This window comes from Oryzias melastigma, linkage group LG24, assembly GCF_002922805.2.
Source record: "Oryzias melastigma strain HK-1 linkage group LG24, ASM292280v2, whole genome shotgun sequence".
Taxonomy (NCBI): Eukaryota; Metazoa; Chordata; class Actinopteri; order Beloniformes; family Adrianichthyidae; genus Oryzias; species Oryzias melastigma.
Genome location: NC_050535.1, coordinates 232,907 through 253,680, shown reverse-complemented (window position 1 = coordinate 253,680; position 20,774 = coordinate 232,907). Strand labels below are relative to the sequence as shown.

Here is a 20,774-nt window from a genome sequence, read left to right as displayed (position 1 = left end):
TGATGATGATGATGATGGAGATGATGATGATGGAGATGATGATGATGGAGATAATGATGGAGATGATTATGATGATGAAGATGATGATGATGATGATGATGGAGATGATGATGATGGAGATGATGATGGAGATGATTATGATGATGAAGATGATGATGATGGAGATGATGATGATGGAGATGATGAAGATGGAGATGATGGAGATGATGATGATGATGATGATGAAGCTCCACTTCTGCACAGTTAAAGATCCAGATTAGAAATATCGCGATACTTCATTTATCGTATTAAAGATGCCATAAAGATATTTAATGAACTATTTATTTGCCAACATTTAGTTTAGCGTCTTGAGCCGCTCTACCAAACATCATCATCTCTCCAGACCGTCTTGAGTTCATGTTCAGTCATTGTTCCTCCTGATCTTAGACGATTGGAGGTACGTTTGAACTGATGGTTTGTCCAAAACCTCAATCAGAAGAATTAATGCGTTTAGATTTATGAACTTCTTTCACTTCAACCCGACATTATGTTTAGTGATTAATCACAACTCAGACGTGAAATTAGATTTTTTTCAATCGATTCATTTTTTTCCAGGTTTGCGATTAATTAGTTAATTTTTTAATTGATTCTCAGCCCTAATTAAAACGTGTTTTTTACATTACTAATTCATTTTGGGCATAATTTGATTTTGTTGATAACTAATAAATTTAAGCAACAGAACGACCTAAAGAGACTCTTGGAAGCTGAAGAGTCGGTTCTGTTTAGAGAGCAGAACCAAAGAGAGTTCTCTAAGTGGAGCCGGAATTCCCATCTCTAGCCCCGCCCCCTCCAGTCGGAATGACGTTTTACATTTGAGGAGGAGAAGAAACTGCTGGAGACATTAAATAGTTCTTTGTGTTTTCAAAGATAGAATCCACGTCGGTTTATCAGCTAAAACCACAAAACTCTGATGTGTGTTTCTAAAGAATCGAGTTACGTCGTCAAGATTTAAAATAGTTCAATGACAGATTAGAGGATTTGGTTGATCTTATCTATTATTCTGAGGTGTATAATGACATGGATTGGATCCATAGTGGATCGTATCGAGTTCAGACTCTTCCTTAAGTGAGGACGAACAGCTCGGCTGACCTCCATGTTCACATCTGCCTGCAGGCCTTCACCTGCTCTCTACACCAAACATCCCATAATTCCTCTTAGTGTCGCATTAGAGGACATGAGCGTCATGTACTGAGGAGGTTATCGTTCTGCTCACACCTCAGATCTCAACCTTTAGATGAACGTGTCTGTGTTCTGATCCGTGTTCTGATCCTGATCAGCTGAGCTCTGCATCCCTGTCAGGGTTTTATCTGCGTCTCTAAATCGAACGGATTCGACCCAAACGTTCCAACCAGAGACTCTGCAGAAACCAGGTTTTGTTGACCTCATTGTAAAACTGCTCTAACCGATCGGATCGATACCGGTGATCCGATCGATACCGATGATCGGTATCGATACCGATGATCCGATCGATGCCGATGATCCGATCGATGCCGATGATCGGATCGATACCGATGATCGGCTAACGCTCTGAACAGAGTTTGGATTTTACAGCAGAAAACAGACTCTTAGATCCTGTTTGTTCAGTAGAACCTCCAGAACTTTTCTTTGGATCCAGCGCCGCCACATTCAGTAAACGACGGCGTCCACAACGTGAACGTTCAGCTTCTGACTCAAACATTTCAGTCATTTTGCTTTGTTTTCTTCTAACTGTCTGCATACACTGTGTGCACGTGTGTGTGCACGTGTGTGTGTGCACGTGTGTTTATCTCCTCATGTGCACGCCTCCTGCTTGCCGGCCTGAATGCTGCTCCCGTCCCAGCGTGAGATCACGGTGAGGTACGACTGCTGCTCACCTCAGTTGCTGCTTCGCTTTTTAAGCTTTTATTTTGAAAGTGACATTTGTGTTGATTTATTTTCCATTATTTTCATTCCCAAAGTAAATGTTTCCCTGAATTAATGATGCTGAACGTTTGTTAGAAATGTTTCACCTTCAGCGGGTTTATTAGTTTTAGTCATGTGACCTTCAGGGGTCGATTTAAATCTGTAAAATAGGCTTCAAAGACGCCTTTGGTTGAATGAATCTGATTCTGCTTTTGCTGCATCTTTAGAATTCCAATAGTTGAATCAGATCATTTATTTGATCCATTTTCTGGAGTAAAATCCAAAGATTGATCCACTTTTAATTCAAAGATGTTCTTGTTCTGAGGCCAAATGAAGTCCAAACGGTTTCAGTGTTTAGATGAAAATGTGTATAAATAGAAACACAATGAATGAATTAAATCTGATTCAAAATGTTATTTAATTTACTCAGAAGTTTTGAAATAAAAGCAAATCTCTTTATTCGCTGCCTTATTTTGAGCCAAAACTCGTTTTATTAAAAACAGATTTAATGTCCTAGTGGTGACTTCTGGAACTGCACGTAGTTTTGGTTCTTAATGAAGTTCAGTCGGGAAGTTAAACTGTCTCTTTGGATCAGGAAAAATCATAAAACTACAAAAAAAAAGTTTTTTATTTGATTCGTATTAATAAAGAGGAAAGTCTTCTCTTATTGGGCGAAATAAATCATTTTAAATTGTAATTCTCCACATCAGAAGAGCCCTCATACCTTTTATATTTGAATGTTTCATTTTTCTTTTTAATTCCTGGTATTCTACACATTAAACCAGCTAATGTGTTACGTTTTTTTAAAGCTCACGTTTTGTCCTGTTACTGGGACTGAACTGTGTTTGGCGCCCTCTTGTGGCTATCAGAGGTACTACTGGTTTTCTTTAAAGAAGTTCTCCAGATATTTGATGTTTTTCCTCATTTTAAGTCATTTTAGTGACATGATGGTTCAAACCTGAAGGTCTGAGGATGATGTTAGGGTTTCTCTGGAACCAGAACTCTACAGACTGAATCTAAATCTTCTACTTATAATCCACAATATCAAAATTAAGAGTTAAATGAAAGAATTTCACAGAAATTTGACCAGAGAACTTCAGACCAAATGGTTAGAATGGAAGCTAGAGCGACGTCTGACCGGATGAACTCTGAAGTTTTCTCTCCATCATCTGAGCCTCCTCCTCCAGGGTGGAGGTGCTTCTGGTCTAACTCCTCTTCCTCCTTTTCTCTCCTCCCGTTTCAAACTGCTCCTTCAGAGGAAGCTGCGCTGGGACATGTGAGCCCCCCCCCCGTTCTAGTTGTTTTTGCTCAGACTTGCATGGCATGCTCATTGAACCTCCTGTTCCTCCTCTCTGGCCCCAATGACGGCTCTCCCACCTCCATGCCTGACAGTTTCTGCTGATGCAGGTTTTTTTCTGCATCTGTCCAGATGTTCTGCATTTCTGTGGTGCATTCAGGTGCAGTTTGGTGAACTTGTCTTCTCCTCTGCGTGTTCTGGATGTCTAAATTATTCAGTCACTGGACAGATGAACCGTTTTTCCCTCCAGTGACTTTCTTTAAGAACATTTAAAGCGACTTTTTCTCTTTTTTTCTTAATGGTGTCTTTACAGCTTCAGTTTTTGGAAGGATTTTTTTTTGAAAGGACTTGGTTTCCTGCCTGAGCGGCATCATGTTTTCTTAACCGCAGATCGGCTCTGGCCTCGGCTCACCAGGGCCAGCCGTTACCCAGAACACTCAGCGTGTTGGAGGCCAGCCCCCAGGTCCGCGGCATGCACACCATCATCAGGTCAGCAGCATCCTCAGAACCTTGGAGCGGTTCTCCAGGAACGCCTGACGGACTTTCTGCTCCGCAGGAACAAGGAGACGAACCGCGACGAGTTCATCTTCTACTCCAAGAGGCTGATGAGGCTCCTGATCGAGCACGCGCTCTCCTTCCTGCCTCTGAAGGTGAGCCGCTCCCCCAAACTCCAAACGGAGGAGGGAAGCTTCACCGTTCTCCTCTCGTCCTCCTGCAGCCCGTATCCGTGGAGACGCCTCAGGGCGGAGTCTATGAGGGGAAGCGGCTGAGCGGGAAGCGGGTACGTTCACTTTACGGGATTTTCCTGACCGTCAGCGCTGCAGAGGTCAGCAGAGGTCATGTTCTGGGCTTCAGATCACGGGCGTGTCCATCCTGCGGGCGGGCGAGACCATGGAGCAGGCCCTCATGGCCGTCTGCAAGGACATCCGGCTGGGCAAGATCCTCATCCAGACCAACCACGACACCGGAGAGCCGGAGGTGAGAGTGCTTCACGGACTGTCCGACCTCAGAGTGCTCCTCGGCTGACTCCTCCTCCTCCTCCAGCTGCACTACCTGCGTCTCCCCAAAGACATCAGCGAGGACTACGTCATCCTGGTGGACAGCACCGTCTCCACCGGAGCCGCCGCTCTCATGGCCGTCCGAGTGCTGCTGGTGGGTCCACGCGCCGCAGGGTTCCCTCCTGAACGCTCCGCCTGCTGCCACGCCTTCTTCCTCTCCTTTCAGGACCACGACGTCCCGGAGGACAAAATCTTCCTGCTGTCGCTGCTGATGGCGGAGATGGGCGTGCACTCGGTGGCCTACGCCTTCCCGAAGGTCCGCATCATCACCACCGCCGTGGACAAGGAGGTCAACGACCAGTTCCACATCATCCCCGGCATCGGTGAGCAGCAAAGGAGAGCTGTGAAGTCCTACGGCCCTGAAGGCCTCATCGTTCTGTTCCTGGAAGATCCAGAGTTTTACCTAAAACATCTTTATCTTTTCTGGTTCCTGATTCTTTTCTGTCTTCAGGGAATTTTGGGGATCGTTTCTTCGGCACCGACGCGCCGTCAGACTGGTGTGAGAGTGACGACGGCGTGAACTTCTGAGGAGGAGGAGTTACAAAAAAATATCATGGTTGCTTCCTGCTTAGATTTGCTGCCCCTGACCTCTGACCTCTGACCTTCCCCTGCTGACGGCCGCCTCGCTCAGGCTGCTGAAGATGGAACGTTCCACAGGCTGATGGAAACTCCAATGAATTTCCACATAAGTTATTGACCCCAAAAAGGGAAACGATCGACGGTGAACTGACGGAGGATTTATGTAGATTCACTCTTATTTTTGCACAGAAATGTTGCACAAAGATCAAATATAGAAACTCATTAGTATTCTTTTTGTTCTGTAATCTTATTTTCTCAGGCAACTTCCACCAAAAGGGACAAAAAACTTGAACATGTTCATGATTTTGCTTTTGCAAACCAAACATTTCCCTCTGCCTTCTTTTTAGTTGTGAATTTAGTTGTTTGGTGGTGAATTAAAGCAGATTTTTATTTTTACCTCCAACATTCACTTTCAGGTGTATCCCCCTTAAACATGACTGACGTTTAATGTCTGAACCATTTGAGACCTGAACCGTATGGCTGCTCTTAGGTTTTATTTAATTTTTCTAATTTATTGTTGTCTTCCTGTGCAACAGACTCGACAAAAAACACTTGAACATTATTTTTTTTATTTGCATTTGATGCTTTTGTTTCTGCATTATAAATTGGTTTAATAATTTGCTTAAAGCAACACTTTGTTACATGAAGAGTCTCCAGTATTTTTACTGTAGAAACTGTTTTACTTTAAATACGTTTTTAGTTCTTGTATTTAAATGAAAAACCCAGAATTGTCTCAGATTAAAAAAGAATAAAAAGGTCATCTGTATTTTCTGTTTTACCATCTGCTCATTTTGTTGTTAAAATGTCATTTATTCCAACAGAAATAAACAAAAAACGAATAACTTTGTATTTTTGTTGCATGTCGGCATTGTCCACTAGAGGGCGCCAGAGAGCATCATTTATATTTCTCCGGCGGAACTGACGTAAAACCAGGATGATGCCTTCACGGACACCATGTGAAACGACCAACTGTAGAAAGAACTAAACGCTCTCTTGCTATTTTACATTTGTCAAAGTTTATGCTCTCGTGTATCTTAACCCTTATCTTTTATGTAAGTTTATAAGAGTTTTACACAGAATAACCGGGACATAAATACGACATTTTCTTAAAACAGTTGGAATTATCGTGAAACCTTGAACGCGTCTCCAGCTCCGGTCCAGTTGGAGCCGGGCTTCAAATCAGGTTCGGCGCTTCTCTTTTTCTTAACGTGTTTTTCTGCTTTTTAACTCTGTTCTGAATGGAGCGGCGTGTTGGTTCCGGCCCGGTTCGACGAATTATTTCTTCAGTCTGAAACAAACGACAAGAAACACGAGTCAAAATTAAGGAAATTAAACCCACGAGGGCTGAGAAAGTAACGAAGTAACGTGGTAGCCCGCGCGTGCGCGTGACCCGTGCTTGTGCTCCCGCAGGAGGCGCGATGGCCGGCCTGTGGAGGTCCTACCAGACCCTCATGACCAAGTATCCGTGGACTGTGCAGATCGTGACCGCAGGTAGGGAGCGACCTTTGATCTGTGACGTCACTGCGGCCTCTTACATGATACGTGTCACGTGTTCTGTCACCTGGCATTGTAAAACAAAACTTTATTACCCAGAAATCCATTCATGAATGCAGACTCATACTTTTCAACTGATATGAATGAGATCAAAGGATCAGAGTTCTGTCACGTGACCCCTGGACTCGCTCACAGAAAAGATTTTCAAATTAAGAGCCTTTTTTTTTAACTTACTGCAAATTTTCTCTAAATTTTTGGACCAAAAATGAGATAAAAGTGAGTGAACAGTACTGAGAAGAGTTTGACTAAAAATGATTAGTGATGGAAACAAGCTGCAGCGTTTCTGAGACTGAAGGCAAGAAAATAAAACATTTGCTTCACATCCGCTGATAGAAGTTCTTCAGAAGTTCTTCAGAAGTTCTTCAGAAGTTCCTCTTTGTCAGATTTCTGCCCCAAAAGTGACAGAAACTGTTATAAAAGTCTCATAATGGATGAAAATCTTTAATGAGCTTCTTATTTTAGCACCTAAATAAATAAAAATACAGTTATGTTATTTTATAGCTTTAAATTAAATATTCAATCACAGATTTGAGTTAAAGTCCAGTTTCTAGTCTTTAGGGAGATTTATTTTGAAGTTTCATGGCTCTTTTTTAAGAATAAAAACGGATTTATTGGCAAATATAAAGTTCAGGTTTTTCCTCCTCATCTTCATCGTCTTCATCCTCCTCTTCCTCTTCTTCCTCTTCACTCTCTGATGGTTTGAATGTCAGCAGAGACGACCTTTGACCTTTGAGCGGTCCTTTCCACCATCAAACAAACTAAAGTTCGGATTGTGACTGAAAGAGACGCCGGTTCGGTTCTGATCGTTATGGTTGGTCAGGTGGTGAAGGAGTCATGGTTTGGGCTGGTTCTGATCTGTGCAGCAGTAATCTGGTTTGTGTGTCAGAACTTCCTGTTTGGATCCTTCTGGAGGAATCCACGCCGCTGTGATGTCATCAGCACCAGCGGATTCCTCATTAGATCTTCGAATCCAGATGTTCTCAGACAATTCTCCTGTTTCTGAATGTGAGCTCGGGTCATTGGGTCAAACAGGAAGCCGCTGATAAATATCAAAATAAAAGCATGCCGTTCTGCTGGAAGTGCAGTTCTGCCAAATCACCTTTAGATGGAGCCGAGTGAGTTTTACAGTCACAGTCACACTCTTTTTAAAGCTTAGTTTGGTCTGAGCAGAACCTCTCTGCGGTTCTGGACCTGCGGTTCTGGACCTGCGTCCGTCCTTCAGAGGAACATCTACTGGGATGTTCTCTCTTCAGTGGGAACCAGAACATCCGGAATCCTCCATCTTCCCTGACTCATGAAGAAACCCAAGCTTCTCCTCTTGAGGTGGAACAACCACCGTCCCAGGACCGTGACCTCTGACCTCTGACTGGACCTGAACTTCCAAGTTCAGATTTCAGCCGCTGAGCTCATGAAGCTGAAATGAGACGATGAGGAGAATCTGAATCCACAGAGGAGCAGCTCCTGCACCTCCTCCCTGACGTCTGCACCTCCTCCTCCCTGACATCTCCACCTCCTCCTCTCTGACATGTGCACCTCCTCCTCCCTGACGTCTGCACCTCCTCCTCCCTGACGTCTTCACCTCCTCCTCCCTAACGTCTTCACCTCCTCCTCCCTGACATGTGCACCTCCTCCTCCCTAACGTCTTCACCTCCTCCTCCCTGACGTCTTCACCTCCTCCTCCCTAACGTCTTCACCTCCTCCTCCCTGACATGTGCACCTCCTCCTCTCTGACCTCTTCACCTCCTCCACCCTGACGTCTTCACTTCCTCCTCCCTAACGTCTCCACCTCCTCCTCCCTGACGTCTGCACCTCCTTCTCCCTGACGTCTGCACCTCCTCCTCTCTGACCTCTTCACCTCCTCCACCCTGACGTCTTCACCTCCTCCACCCTGACGTCTTCACTTCCTCCTCCCTAACGTCTCCACCTCCTCCTCCCTGACGTCTGCACCTCCTCCTCCCTGACGTCTGCACCTCCTCGTTTCATTTAGAAACACTAGATCAAGTCTGTCTTTTCACACCTGCAGCGTCATTATTTGTTCTGAATGAAATGTTTCTCCCTTTTCTGCGTCATAGTGAGCGCTCTTTCTCCCCGCAGGATCTCTGGTGGGCGTCGGCGACGTCATCGCCCAGCAGGTGATTGAGCGGCGAGGATTAAGACGCCACAGCGTGCAGCGGACGGCCCGGATGATGAGCATCGGATTCTTCTTTGTGGTAACTCCAGATTTTATCTTCAGGATGGAAAAAGTGTGTCAGCGTGCTCCTTCTCCTCCTCCTCTTCCTCCTCCTCCTCCTCCTCCTCCTCTGAACTCCGGTTTAGGAATGATGTCATTCCCACCTGAAGGCAAACCGGATCAGAGGATTAAACCCAGTTGGTTCTGGTGCAGCAGAAGCTCCAGAGGTCTTTGTTCTGTTCTCCTCGTCAGGCGTTCTCCTCAGGAGGTGCTGTTCAGGTGTCACAGGTTTGACCCCTGACTCCTCTGCTCCTCCAGGGCCCGGTGATCGGCAGCTGGTACAAAGTTCTGGACCGGCTGGTGGTGGGAGGAAGTAAGAGCGCTGCCATGAAGAAGATGCTGCTGGATCAGGTGAGAGGCTCCTGGGGGCGGGGCCACTGCAACTCTGGAGGAGTAAGAAGAGGAGGAGGAGCTCCATTTGCTCAGCTGGTTTCTCCTCCTCACAGCTGTGCTTCGCTCCCTGCTTCCTGGCAGCGTTCCTCTCCATCTCTGGAGCTCTGAACGGCCTGACGGTGGAGGAGAACGTTTCTAAACTCAAGCGGGTGAGTCCTCCCTGCGTCTCCTCCATGTTGTCTCTTAAAGATGAACTTTAACCCTGAAGCTCCAGGAAAACAACTTTGAGGAGAAAGCTCCTTCCAGGAGCTTCTGAGGCTCAAACCTCCTCAGAGTGGAGGAGGAACACGTGAGCTCAGGGGGAATCTGGTTTCCTCCTTATCTACTCCTCATTATTCACCCTGTCTCCTCCTCCTTATCATCTCCCTATCTTCTGTTCCTCATCTTCTTCTCCTCCTCATCTCCTCCTCCTCATCCCTCTATCTTCTCCTCCCTATCTTCTCCTCCCTATCTTCTCCTCCTCATCTGCTGCTTTCACCTTCTTAGATTAAAGGAGGACTCTGGAGGAGAAGATCAGGAGGTCTGACCTGAAACGTTCTCCTGTCGTTATTCTTAGAAACTATTTCCTGTGCTGGGGGGGGGTGTGGGGGGGGTGTGACTCAGCTCCTCGTCTCGACGTTTGTTTGTTTGTTTGTTTATTCGCTCAGAACAGGATGTTTTCCGGCGCCCACCAGCATCAATAATTTACAGGATTGGAGGCGGAGCTAAATGTCAGAAAGTAAACGACCGATGTTCTCATTACAGCTCCTGACTGGACCCCCCCCTCCTCCCCCTCAGTCCTCCTGGGGGGGGGGTCCAGTTTCTTTAAGTTTCCTCAAGAAAAGTTTCTTATTTGTATAAAGAAACAACAAGGAAACATTAACTGTTTCAATGAAAGGAGGAGCAGCAGGAGGTGAAGCTCATGACCTCCCCCGCCTCCCGTCAGACCTCCTCTTTACAGGAGGTGAAGCTCATGACCTCCCCCGCCGCCCGTCAGACCTCCTCTTTACAGGAGGTGAAGCTCATGACCTCCCCCGCCGCCCGTCAGACCTCCTCTTAGAGGAGTCGACGTTCCTCTGCTCCTCTGACGGAGAGTTCTGGTCCAGCTGAAACATTTCCAGCTTTGAGGGAAACTTCTGAAGCAGAGTGTTGGTTTCTCCTGCTGCAGGAGGCGCGAAGGAGGACGGGAGGATCCGCTCCGTGTTTCTGCGAGCAGCACGGCGCCGCCGTTTCCCCTCGGGGGTGAACCTGTTTGTTTGGCTGTAATTAGAAAAGTGTTTGGGAGGAGAACCAGGCGGAACGTCCTCAGGTGACCTTTAGGAGGCCGACAGGGCTTTTATTTTGGCGGGGAGTGTGTGGCTCCTCCTCTTTTTCACATTAAGAGCGGTTTAAAGAGATGCTTTCGTGGTTCGTTGGAGATCCGGCCTCATCGTATGTGGCTGAGCTTCAGCGCCGTCTGCTCCTCAGACCTCCTCAGACCTCCTCATTAAAGGAGGAGCAGGAGGAGGAGCTTCTGGATGTAAACAAAGCTCTTCCTGTTCTGATGATTCTTCTTCTGTGGTTTTCAGGATTATACAGACGCTCTGATCTCCAATTACTACGTAAGTTCTCCTCCTCCGTGGTTTTTCCCTCCTTCTGGTGGAGGAGGCGCGCTGACCGTCCTCCTTCTGCTTCCAGCTTTGGCCGCCGGTCCAGATCGCCAATTTCTACTTCATTCCTCTGAACCACAGGTGAGACGCCGGAAGATCCCAGCGCCGGTTTGTCCCTCAAACGCCTCACAGACATGGAGGAGAACTCTGAACCTCAAAGTTCTGAAGAAAATCAAAGAAATTAAAAAACAGCAAATCCTACCAAAATAAAAGCCTGTTTGGGGTTCTGACCCTGACGGTCTCAGAGCAGCAGAAGCTCAGAACGTGGAGCTCACAGCTCGAAACCGGTCAATAAATGAAAATCATTTGAGGTTCTCCTCGTGGAAGCTGCTCCTCCTGGAAGCTGCTCCTCCTGGAAACTGCTCCTCCTGGAAGCTGCTCCTCCTGGAAGCTGCTCCTCCTGGAAGCAGCTCCTCCTAGAAGCAGCTCCTCCTTGAAGCAGCTCCTCCTAGAAGCAGCTCCTGTCATCTCTGTGACATTTCTGAGTCAAACATGTTTCTGACGGCTGGACGGCTCCAAGAGAACAGGCGTGGACTCTGATCAGAGTTCTGCTTTATTCTGAAATCCAAACCCTTCCTATGATGTCATTTCCACACTTCCTCCAATCAGCTCCGCCCCCTTTCCCTCCCTCCCTCTGCAGGCTGGCTGTGGTCCAGGTCGTCGCCGTCGCCTGGAACTCCTACCTGACCTGGAAGGCCAACAAGATGTGAGGAGGAGCACGACTCCGTCTGAGCCGGCGAGGAGCGACACTCATCTGTTCTGTAGCTCCGCCCTCAGCTGTGACTGAATCACCCTAAAGGTCAGCGAGGAGCCGGTCCACTCCCAGTGACACATTCACACGGGAGAGTCAGCAGAAGCACACCTCCTCTGATCACCTCCTCTGATCTCCTCCTGGATGCTCGCTGAACATTCATACTGTCTTTTCCCTCAGCTCTTCTTCACCTCCTCTTCTTCACCTCCTCTTCCTCACCTCCTCCTCTTCACCTCCTCTTCACCTCCTCACCGTTGATTTCTGGGAGTGGACCTTCCAGTCACTGAACCTCGACTCTTCTTGTGGATTTTGATCGAATCGTTTTCATTTTCATTTTCATTTTCTTTGATAGTTTTGCTGCTTAAATCTTCAGAAAACCTCAAACATCCGGAGATGAAGCTCTTTGTTTTTTCAAAATAAAAGCCTCAAACTGCTGAAGTTTCACTGAGTCGACCTTCGTCTGACCTCTGAGGCTCACTGTGTGTGCACGTGGGCGTGCCCCCCCCCCCCCACACCTCCGGCTGTGAAAGTTTCTCTTTCAGATCTTCAGTCTCAACATCTCCTCATGAAGTGACTGTAGTGTCTGTGGAGGCGGGAATTTCTGATGCTTTAAGTCATTTAGAAGACAAGAGATGAGATGTGAGGAGACCGAAGACAGTTTGCTCCTGGATGGAGTTCAGCACCACGGACAGCTCCTCCTCTTCTCTTTCAGACTGAATTTACTCAAAGTTCATGAATCCAATAAAAACCTCAGAAATCTGCAGATTCCCGCGTCTACCTACGTTTCTAGAACATCATCTTCGCGGTTCCGGTTCTTCTTCATGACTCAAACCTTTGGACCGACTGACCCCCCTCCCGACGCCCCGCCTCTCCGCAGTTGTCCCGGTTCCAGACCGGACCTCGGTGATCGCTCTGACGTCACAGGCGTCGGTATAAAAACCGCTTTCATCCGCCGCCGTCGGAACTTTTCAGGTCCGGAGCCGCGCGCGCCGCCCCGCCCCCTCCCGCAGCTGCAGCTCGCGCGCACACAGCCTGTCCAGGTGAGGGTCCGCCTCCAGACTCACCTTTGTTTACTTGGATTACCAGGATTTAAGAATTCTGTTTCCGGTGAGGAGAGGCGGGAAAGCGCAGCTGTTTCAAGACTAACGGACTGTTTTCTTTCAGAACATGAAGCCGCTCCTGCTCCTCCTGCTCCTCTCCTCCGTCCTCCTCTCCGCGGGCAGACCGCTCCACCTCCCCGCCGGCGCGTTACAGGAGGCGGAGGTGCTGCGGTTCCTCCTCTACCTGCTCCCCCCCGCGGGGGACAGCGGGGAGGAGGCGCTGAGGAGCGCCGCGCGCCTCCTGAAGCGCAGCGAGGAGCCGCCGCTCTCCATAGACCTGACCTTCCACATGCTGCGGAACATGATCCGGATGGCCAAGACGCAGCGCCAGCGCGCGCGCGCTCAGCTCAACCGCAAACTGCTGGACGAGGTGGGGAAGTGAGGCTCCGCCCACAAGACCCTCCGCGGCATCCGAAGCTCCTCCAGACCTTTGCTGGTAGTTTCTGTTCGTGCGCTCGCGTCTCCAAATCATTTTTACGCACACGGTGCCATTTTACGCATCACGATAACCGCCGGGGAAAAGCGAGTTTGGTGTTAATTAAACACAAAAACGATGGAAACCGTGCAAACGGAGACGGCAGACCCCACCCCCAACTTCCCCCACCACCCTGGACCGGAAGCTTCACCATCAAAGACCCGCGCGTAAATATTCAGACCTGTCCGATTTCATGCGTAAATGTCGCTGAAGAAGTTCTGAGGATGTTCAGATCATCAATTACAGAGGAACCCGAACCTTCAGACTCCGTCCAGCTCCGGTTCACTCCAGAAAGTTAAACGTTCCAGTTTCTGACCAAACCATGACGCATCAGACAAATCCTGCGGTTTAAATGTGATCAAATAAAACAGAAAAATGTCACAAAGTGAAGAATTTCTGCATTTTTAGAACAATAATTTCCCCTTCATGACTGAAACTTTCACATCTGAAAGATCAAAGAAGCTTTTGTCATTTCTACTTTGTAATAAAAATATGAACTTCTGGTCTTTACTATTGTGCTGAATGTATGACTGGATTATCACTGATTATAATCTGTATTCATCCGGATTATTTTCAAATTAAAACTAACTTGATATTTTTAAATCTCTGCAAAGAAAATAAAGTTTCTGCTTTTGATCTTCCAGCTGCAGAAAACACTTTGACTCTTGTTCCTTTATAAACTCATCTCTGATCAGAAGAGGAAACGTTTGAGGGAGTTGGTGTCAAAGACCTTCTCAGTTTTCCAGTTTTTGGTTCATTCTGAATTTCTCCTTCAGTTTATTCAGATGAATGTTTCTGTCTGAAGCTTCAACGTTCCCGGAGTTAGTTGAAAAAACTGGGATCAGAGCTTCATGATGATTTACGTCTGGAAGAACTTCAGACGCTGTGAAGTGACGTGACCTGATGATGATGATGATGATGAAGATGAGGAGGAGGAGGAGGAGGAGAAGCTGAGGAGAAACCGAGGAGCCTCCGGCTCCGTGAGTCAGCGCTGTGGGCGTGATTCCGTCTGTTCCTGTTTGTTCCTCAGTCTTTGTCCGTCACATCACGTGACTTTAGTTTGACACTTTTTCACATTTACAGCAGCAAACGTCACCGAGGAAGAAGATCATACTCCAACAAACAACCTGGAGTCAGAAGGATCGGATTTGTGTTGATCTTTAGTCATTCTGGTGACAAACTGTTGATAATCTGCAGAAATACTTTAGAAAAAAACCTGAAAAGCTGAAATTCAGCTTCACATTTTCAGCACTTTATGAATGAAATGATATAAAGAAGTCATAAATCTCCAAGCAGCGTTTGATGTTGTAATCGCTGCAGGTGTTTGATCCCCGTCAGATCTAACCGAGGATCAGATCCGATCTCCTGCTGTTCTAACGGATTCATGGATCTAGTTTGAACATTCAGAATGATTCAGAACCTCCTCCTCCGGACCGGCAGTTCAGGACAGGAGGTGTTCCTCCTCCTGCACCTCCTTCTCTGTTGGATGTGAGGAGAACTTCCTGGTGGTCTCCAAACGTCTCGTTCTGTCCCATGAAGGCTGAAAGATCCTCGCTGTCCATCAGCAGGAACCCAGACATGATGGACAGCTGAGGCTCCGCCCCCTCGTGACATTTCAGACCGCCAAAATAACTCGAGCTCCTATCAGATCTGAGCTTCAGAACGCTGGAGTTTGTGTCCTCTGGGTTTGAATCAGAGGAAGATCAACTTCTCCAGCTGGAACGACAGTTTTCCAGGAAGTCCGACCTTTTCCTCCCCTGTGTCCCGGCGGGAACCGTGTTCTGGTCTGTCACAGGTCCATGAGTGAATCACGGCGATCTGCGAACGCAGCTCTGGGCCGCGGGAACGCCACAGTCTGACTGATCCGAGGATCTCCTCTGCTGCTCCTGGGGGGAGAGAGGAGGAGCAGAAGGAGCCGCGAGGACGCGGAGACCCCTCCAGACTGTGTCTGACCTCTGACCTCTGAGGAGCTGCAGGTCAAACCGTAACAGAGAAGAAGAAGCTCGGAGTCATCGTGATGAAGATGACTGAAGATGAGGAATGAGATCAGACGGAAAACTAACATTTAAGTGAAGGTGCTGCCTTCACTGACACTCGGAAATTAAAATATCCCAACTTTCTCGTTGCTGCCTTCTGGGATCATCTTATTTGTGGGAAATTCAATGACCTTCTGTTTCCTGTTAGAACATTTTCTGCACTGAAACGATGGAATTAAAATAAAAATAAATAATTTCATCTTGTTTTCTTTCTGAAGACAAAACTTGAATTAAAGGATGATTTTTCTTTCTTCCATCAGGAGATGAAGCACGAAGACGTTTGGGATTTGTGTCGGTTTGAAATCAGAGACGATATCAAAACTCATCAAAGTCAAAGACCTGCAACAAGGTGAGTTTATCTGTTTACTGCAGAATACTCGATCTTCTCTGTGATTTATGACAGTTTTCTGTTGCTTTAAGGAATTTAAAGGTTGAACCATCTGTAAATTATTATTTTCCAGCAGCAGAATGTGACATTTTTGTCATTTTTGTTTGTTTTCTTGCTAAAAACACATTTATGTTCCTGAAGATCATTTCTCCTAAAGTTTGATTAAAAGAAAAGATGTTCAGATTAATAGGATTAACTAATCTAATCCCATCGTCAGATACAGTTTTCACTCTTCTGATTGTTTCTCACAGGGACAGAACTGACGCCTGATTTAATATTTTATCAAATTAGGGAATAAATAGATTAATTCCAGTCTTTTATTTTAATCTGTTGGAGTTTTTTTTTCTGGAATACATTTAAAAAAAGAAAAAAAGCTGAAATATGAAAAACTGAATGATTTAAAGCTGCAGATCTGGAACAGAACAGAGTTCCTGGTCTGTGAAAAACATCCTGACAAACGACATGAAAACACAAATACAGCTGATTAATGAAGGATTTATCTTCAGTTAAATGTGAAAACGTTTGTGATTCTGATGAATCTTCACCTAATTCTTTATTTTCTCCTCACTTGATGGTTTTCTTTCATATCTGTGTCATTTCCAGCTCGTTTTTGAATCATCGTTACATTTTATTTATTTATCTTCTGGATCTTCTCTTCTCACGTTTTCAGTCACAGCAGGTTCAGGCTGTCAATCATCCAGAGCTGTCTGGATTTTTGTTGATGATCCTCAGGATCTGGTTTTCTGATCTTCAGGATCAGATCTTCTGCTTTTGTCATCATAAATTTATTAAATGTTTCTGTTTCCTGTATTTGGGTTCTTCATCTCCAGATCCTGATTCCCGACAGGATCAGAGGAAAGTTTGAGGAGGTTTATCACACTCCATCTGATTTGGTCATTTAGCGCCATCTAGATGACAAAACCTAAACGACATCATAACTCTGATCTCATTCAAATGGTTTTTGGCCCATCGGGATCACATTCATGCTACAGCAAACAGGAATTCTCGTTTTATGATTTAGAAGAAAAGTAATTGACTTTTTTCTATCTAAAGGCTGTAAATCACTTCTTATATTTGAACAGATCTTCACCTCTTCTGTTGTTTTTAGATTATTTTTTTGAATTATTATTTTATAGTTATGCTTTAATTTCTCATTGCTCTAAAAAAATTACAGATGTTTTTACTTTATGTTCAGATTAGATCTCTTAATGATGATAATTTAGTTCACTTCCGTTTTTCCTGAGAAACTACATTGGACAGATCCGACATCGCCTTTTGTTAAAAGTGGATGTAAAAGATAGTAGTTATAAATTGTGCGGCTGAGCGTCAACATTCTGCTCAGGTTCTGTTTGCATGAAATCTTCGGTTAAACATCAAGTTTTTCAGTTTATAAATGAGTTTATCGTCGATATTTATTCACCAAGTACCGATAACGGCCGCTAGAGGGCAGCAGTGAACGCGTCTTCTTTTTCATAGCGGAACTGACGTCATCGCTAATGATGCCTTCAGGGAGAGCAGGACAAATTTTATTTCGTGCCCAAACCAAAAACACGCGGTGTTACTCTTCGTGTTGATTAATGAACTTTTTTTTCTTTTAATTTATAAAGATAAAAACAAGTTTATTTAGGCGCCAAATTATCACAAAAACTTCTGTTTCTTTAAACAGCACCGAAAAAACCAAAACTGCCTCGTCTAAAAAATATTAACTTTGTAATAATTCGTTCAAAAGCAGAAATATGGACTTTAATAAATGAATTTGGTGATGAAACAAACTGGACACGAAGATTCCTAACAAATGTATTTAATGACTGAACGGAGAAATGTTGATTTTCAATTCTAACTGAAACGTTTGTCTCCATCTAGTGGAGAAAGTGTGGAACTACACGACATTAAACTTAAATGACTTAAACTTTGAGCAAAAAAATGTTTTAATTGCAAAATTCTTTAAAGTTTAATGTTTAAATACAGTGTAAAACTTGCTGTTGGACATTTTTACATTTAAATATGTCATCTAAATGTGCATATTTTTAAATAATATAACTGGAAGACGTAAACTGTTTCAAAGGTTGTACATGAGTTTTTGGAGAAATTGGTCTAAAAGTAACACTAGATATAAAAACGGTCAAATATCTGTATTCATAGAAAGTCTGCCGATGTTTCCATATTGAGCTGCTGACCTCTGACCTCGTGGCGTGAATGAGAGGTCGTGACCTCACAGTTATCATCAGAACATGAAAACGTTCTGCAGACGCTTGTCCTACTTTAGGTCTAATCTGCAGAGAAAAACTCACGTCTGTAATCCCTCATTAGCATCAAACCAAAAAGTTTCAGGGATTTTTTTTTCACAACATAAAATATAAACATATAAATATAAAATGGAGTCCAAAATCATAGAAGAGTTTTGACTCAAGAGAACTTCTAAACACTTAAAAATGTTATTCTGATTTTTTCAAGTCACTTTAAATAAACAGAAACTGTTAAAATCTCTTTGACTTTTTGAGTTTGAACCTCTAGATCCTATTTATACTTCTAAGGTTCATTAGTGGTTCCTCAGGTGTGAATGTGTCTCAGTGATTCACCTTACACCGGCTGGGATAGGCCCCAGCAACCCCAGGAGGGAACAAGCAGGTCATGGATGAACTTCCTCCTGCAGAAGGAAAGTTCTGCTGCTGCCTCAGAACCTCCTCGTGTCTCCACTAAATGAATCTCAGACTTACTGGGTTCAAAAATTAAAATAAATATTTCTCTGATTTGTGACGACAATCTCAAGCAGCAACAAGTTTTCTTTTCATCCTAAAGTGAAAACTATTCAGCTGTTTTCTGAACCTTTAAGGTTCTGGACTCTGGAAGGTCCAGCAGACGCAGTAAGATCCTAAATCAATCTAAACGTGTTTGATGAGCGTGGAAACAAAACCGTGTTTGACCTGAAGTGAAGGATCAGGACGGCGTCTGGATCATGTTCACGAACTGAGCTGAAAACCTCTCAGAAAATACAGCTAAAACACCCGGAAAATTCGACTCAAACGTTTAAAAAAACAAAATAAAACAGATAAAATCCTAAAACCAACGTGCGCTCCAGGAAAATATGTCAAAAATTCTATTTATCTCTAAAATCTAATCATGTGCATTTAGACTTGTAGATGTGAATAAATGTAAATTCAATTTGGAGATTCAGATCCTTCAAATCCCATCGGAAATTCTGGATTTTTTATGCCTTAGTGACAAAAATTGAAGTTTTTTCTGTTTAAAGTAAAACAGGAAGTTCTTTAGTTTGAGTTGGAAGAAAAACGTTTGTCGTTTTCTGTTTTTAAATAAAGTTATTCAGAAAAAATGAACTCAAAAACGGATCCGATTTTGTCTTTTTTTCCAAACTCTTTTCCTTCCCAAAGCTGCAGTCAGAGTTCAGGGATAAGCGTTCTGCTGTGACCCGGTTCTGACCCACTGCCGGCCGGCGGCGAGCTCGGTCCTGCAGGCGCTCAGGCTGCAGCTCGCCGTTAAGACAAAGCTCCTCATAGGATTAAGGCCTATTTGTGTCTGAGAGGAGAGCTGGCGAGTCAGCAGAACACCAGACCTCCTGCAGGAGAACCACCAGAACTCTGCAGAACCATCAGGTTCTGATGACAAACAGACCACAATCAGGAAACTACAAAATCATCCGTTTATTTGGTTCTGGTTGACACGTCGTCCACAGCAGAACCCCCATCAACACCAACGCCGCGGGTCGACCCGACCCAGGAGCAGGGGGTTCTGGAACAGTCGAGCGCCGTGCACATGCAGAGCCGAGTCAGCGGTTCCAACGCGCCCCCATCCCGAGTTCATCCGACATAAATAAAAAAGACAAAATTACAGCGAGCGAAGCTTTGATCAACCATAAAAATAAATATGACCCCCCCCACGGCTGGCTCAGAGGCAGAACCACGGGACGAAAGGTTCTGATGGCGGGTCCGGGCACCGGTACCAGTCCAGCGGCTGATGGAGAACAGAGAACGTCAGGGTCTGCGCAGACAGGACGGACCGTCTGCAGACCCCTCCACAGCCAGAGCCCAGCAGAACCCGACCCGGACGGACCGTCCCGTCTGTCCAGATCAGGACGTTCCCGCTGCAGAACCCGGCTCAAGCTGCTGACAGAAGCGCGGTTCTGCTGGTGGGCGGGGCATCAGGAATGATCCCTCAGATTAGAACAAGCGCCGCGTTCATTCAAACAGAAACACCAAGTTCTCAGGTGGACCGGCGGGGGGGCGAGGGGGGGTCGTGCGGTCGGAAGTGTCCCGCCTCTCCAGTGCAGCGGAACCTTTGGCGTCGGGCGGGGAACCGCGGTCTGCAGGAGGATCCGTTCGGGGGGCCAGTCTCTGTCTGGATGATGATGTCACTGGCTTTGGCTCCGCCCTCCTTGCTGGAACATCTGTCAGACTGGGGGGCGGAGCAATCCTGAAGCTGTATGGCTGGGGGGGGCATTCTGTAGAAAGGGGAGGAGTCATTTGGCGCACCTTAACAGGTGATCTTCAGGTGGGGGGGTTAGGATGAGAGCTGGTGACTTTGGGCTGGTGGGGGGGCTGGAGGAGAGAGAGAGAGAGAAGTGTCTCCATCATTTAGACCTTAACAGAAAAGGTTTGTGAGTCTGAGGTTCTGCTGGACCGGAACCCTCATGCATCCATGAGGTTCTGCTGGACTGGAACCCTCATGGATCCATGAGGTTCTGCTGGACCGGAACCCTCAGGTTCCTGAGCAGAACCTCATGGATGCATGAGGGTTCCGGTCCAACAGAACCTCATGGATGCATGAGGGTTCCGGTCCAACAGAACCTCATGGATGCATGAGGGTTCCGGTCCAACAGAACCTCATGGATCCATGAGGGTTCCGGTCCAGCAGAACCTCATGGACCTCTGCTCTCAGCTGAACCGACCTTCCTGCAGACGTCTGCTGATTCCTGATCCGCCGTCATTTTCCTCCTGGGGAGACAAAGCAGACGGTCAGTGCCGGTCCGGAGCGTTCGGGACGCGGCGGGAAAGCGGTGTTAGTGAAGCCGGCATGCAGACGGTGGTGTGAGTGGCGGTCAGACAGGATGGTCACAAGCAGCAGCCACAGCGCCCCACGGTGGACGGACACGGCGATGGAGGACGCACAGACACGGAGGCGCTTACGAGTGCTTCAGAAGCCGCCGTGGTTGCCCCCGGCCCCCGGACTGTCCCTCCCCGGCTGTGGGGGCTCGGGCGCAGGCATGGGCAGGGGGGCGGCCCCGCCCTGGTCCTCGGGGGTCTCGGGACCCAGATTAGATGCAGGCTGGATTATGATTACGGGGGTACCTGTGGGGGTCAACATGAGCAGAGGGGGTACAGGTGCATAAAACAGACCCCTCCAGAGGTGA

At 46.3% G+C, this 20,774-nt stretch overlaps 4 protein-coding genes across 10 annotated transcripts in view; 3 read left to right on the top strand and 1 right to left on the bottom strand.

Moving 5' to 3' along the window:
* si:ch211-243j20.2 (uridine-cytidine kinase-like 1) overlaps positions 1-5,082 on the top strand; it is an 11,816-nt gene extending 6,734 nt beyond the window's left edge. Inside the window, exons 8-15 of one of the 3 annotated variants that reach the window (XM_024290677.2) lie at positions 3,177-3,196; positions 3,608-3,706; positions 3,774-3,867; positions 3,936-3,998; positions 4,073-4,195; positions 4,262-4,369; positions 4,442-4,598; positions 4,727-5,082. In XM_024290677.2, coding sequence (XP_024146445.1) covers positions 3,177-3,196; positions 3,608-3,706; positions 3,774-3,867; positions 3,936-3,998; positions 4,073-4,195; positions 4,262-4,369; positions 4,442-4,598; positions 4,727-4,803 — 741 coding nt within the window. In that variant the 3' untranslated portion in view covers positions 4,804-5,082. Of the gene's footprint in view, positions 1-1,858; positions 1,876-3,176; positions 3,197-3,607; positions 3,707-3,773; positions 3,868-3,935; positions 3,999-4,072; positions 4,196-4,261; positions 4,370-4,441; positions 4,599-4,726 lie in introns of all 3 variants that reach the window. The other 2 variants (XM_024290679.1, XM_024290678.2) reach the window with 2 other exon arrangements.
* A 701-nt stretch (positions 5,083-5,783) lies between these two features.
* On the top strand, positions 5,784-16,206 carry mpv17 (mitochondrial inner membrane protein MPV17). Of its 4 annotated transcripts, none has more exons than XR_002921303.2 (10): positions 5,784-6,037; positions 6,265-6,345; positions 8,503-8,618; positions 8,897-8,989; positions 9,085-9,180; positions 10,579-10,611; positions 10,688-10,740; positions 11,300-11,458; positions 15,282-15,370; positions 16,080-16,206. XR_002921303.2 is itself a non-coding variant. In XM_024291707.2 (9 exons), exons 3-9 carry the CDS (start codon positions 6,273-6,275, stop codon positions 11,367-11,369), a joined length of 534 nt encoding a protein of 177 aa, XP_024147475.1. In that variant the 5' UTR covers positions 5,798-5,849; positions 5,969-6,037; positions 6,265-6,272; the 3' UTR covers positions 11,370-11,845. The 4 variants fall into 4 exon arrangements, 1 of the variants encoding a protein (XP_024147475.1); XR_002921304.2 differs by having other exon boundaries at positions 16,013-16,206; XR_002921305.2 differs by lacking the exon at positions 16,080-16,206 and adding an exon at positions 15,661-15,735.
* uts1 (urotensin 1) lies at positions 12,289-13,641 on the top strand. Its single transcript, XM_024291705.2, has 2 exons — positions 12,289-12,450; positions 12,575-13,641. The coding sequence occupies exon 2, from the start codon at positions 12,578-12,580 to the stop codon at positions 12,890-12,892; it is 315 nt and encodes a 104-aa protein (XP_024147473.2). The 5' UTR covers positions 12,289-12,450; positions 12,575-12,577; the 3' UTR covers positions 12,893-13,641.
* Positions 16,207-19,053: 2,847 nt separating the features above from the next.
* Positions 19,054-20,774, bottom strand: part of dnajc5ga (DnaJ (Hsp40) homolog, subfamily C, member 5 gamma a) — an 11,163-nt gene continuing 9,442 nt past the window's right edge. Inside the window, exons 5-7 of one of the 2 annotated variants that reach the window (XM_024290969.2) lie at positions 20,551-20,712; positions 20,313-20,358; positions 19,054-19,962 (exon numbers count right to left, since the gene is read on the bottom strand). In XM_024290969.2, coding sequence (XP_024146737.1) covers positions 20,558-20,712 — 155 coding nt within the window. In that variant the 3' untranslated portion in view covers positions 19,054-19,962; positions 20,313-20,358; positions 20,551-20,557. The remainder of the gene's footprint in view (positions 19,963-20,312; positions 20,359-20,550; positions 20,713-20,774) is intronic. The other variant, XM_024290971.2, reaches the window with a different exon arrangement.

Bases quoted from the DNA above. Each gene is read 5' to 3' on its own strand.
- mpv17 (XM_024291707.2), top strand. From the start codon at position 6,273: ATGGCCGGCCTGTGGAGGTCCTACCAGACCCTCATGACCAAGTATCCG. The intron at 6,346-8,502 runs GTAGGGAGCGAC...TTCTCCCCGCAG, and splicing joins TGTGCAGATCGTGACCGCAG to GATCTCTGGTGGGCGTCGGC. The intron at 9,181-10,578 runs GTGAGTCCTCCC...TGTGGTTTTCAG, and splicing joins ACGTTTCTAAACTCAAGCGG to GATTATACAGACGCTCTGAT.
- uts1 (XM_024291705.2), top strand. From the start codon at position 12,578: ATGAAGCCGCTCCTGCTCCTCCTGCTCCTCTCCTCCGTCCTCCTCTCC.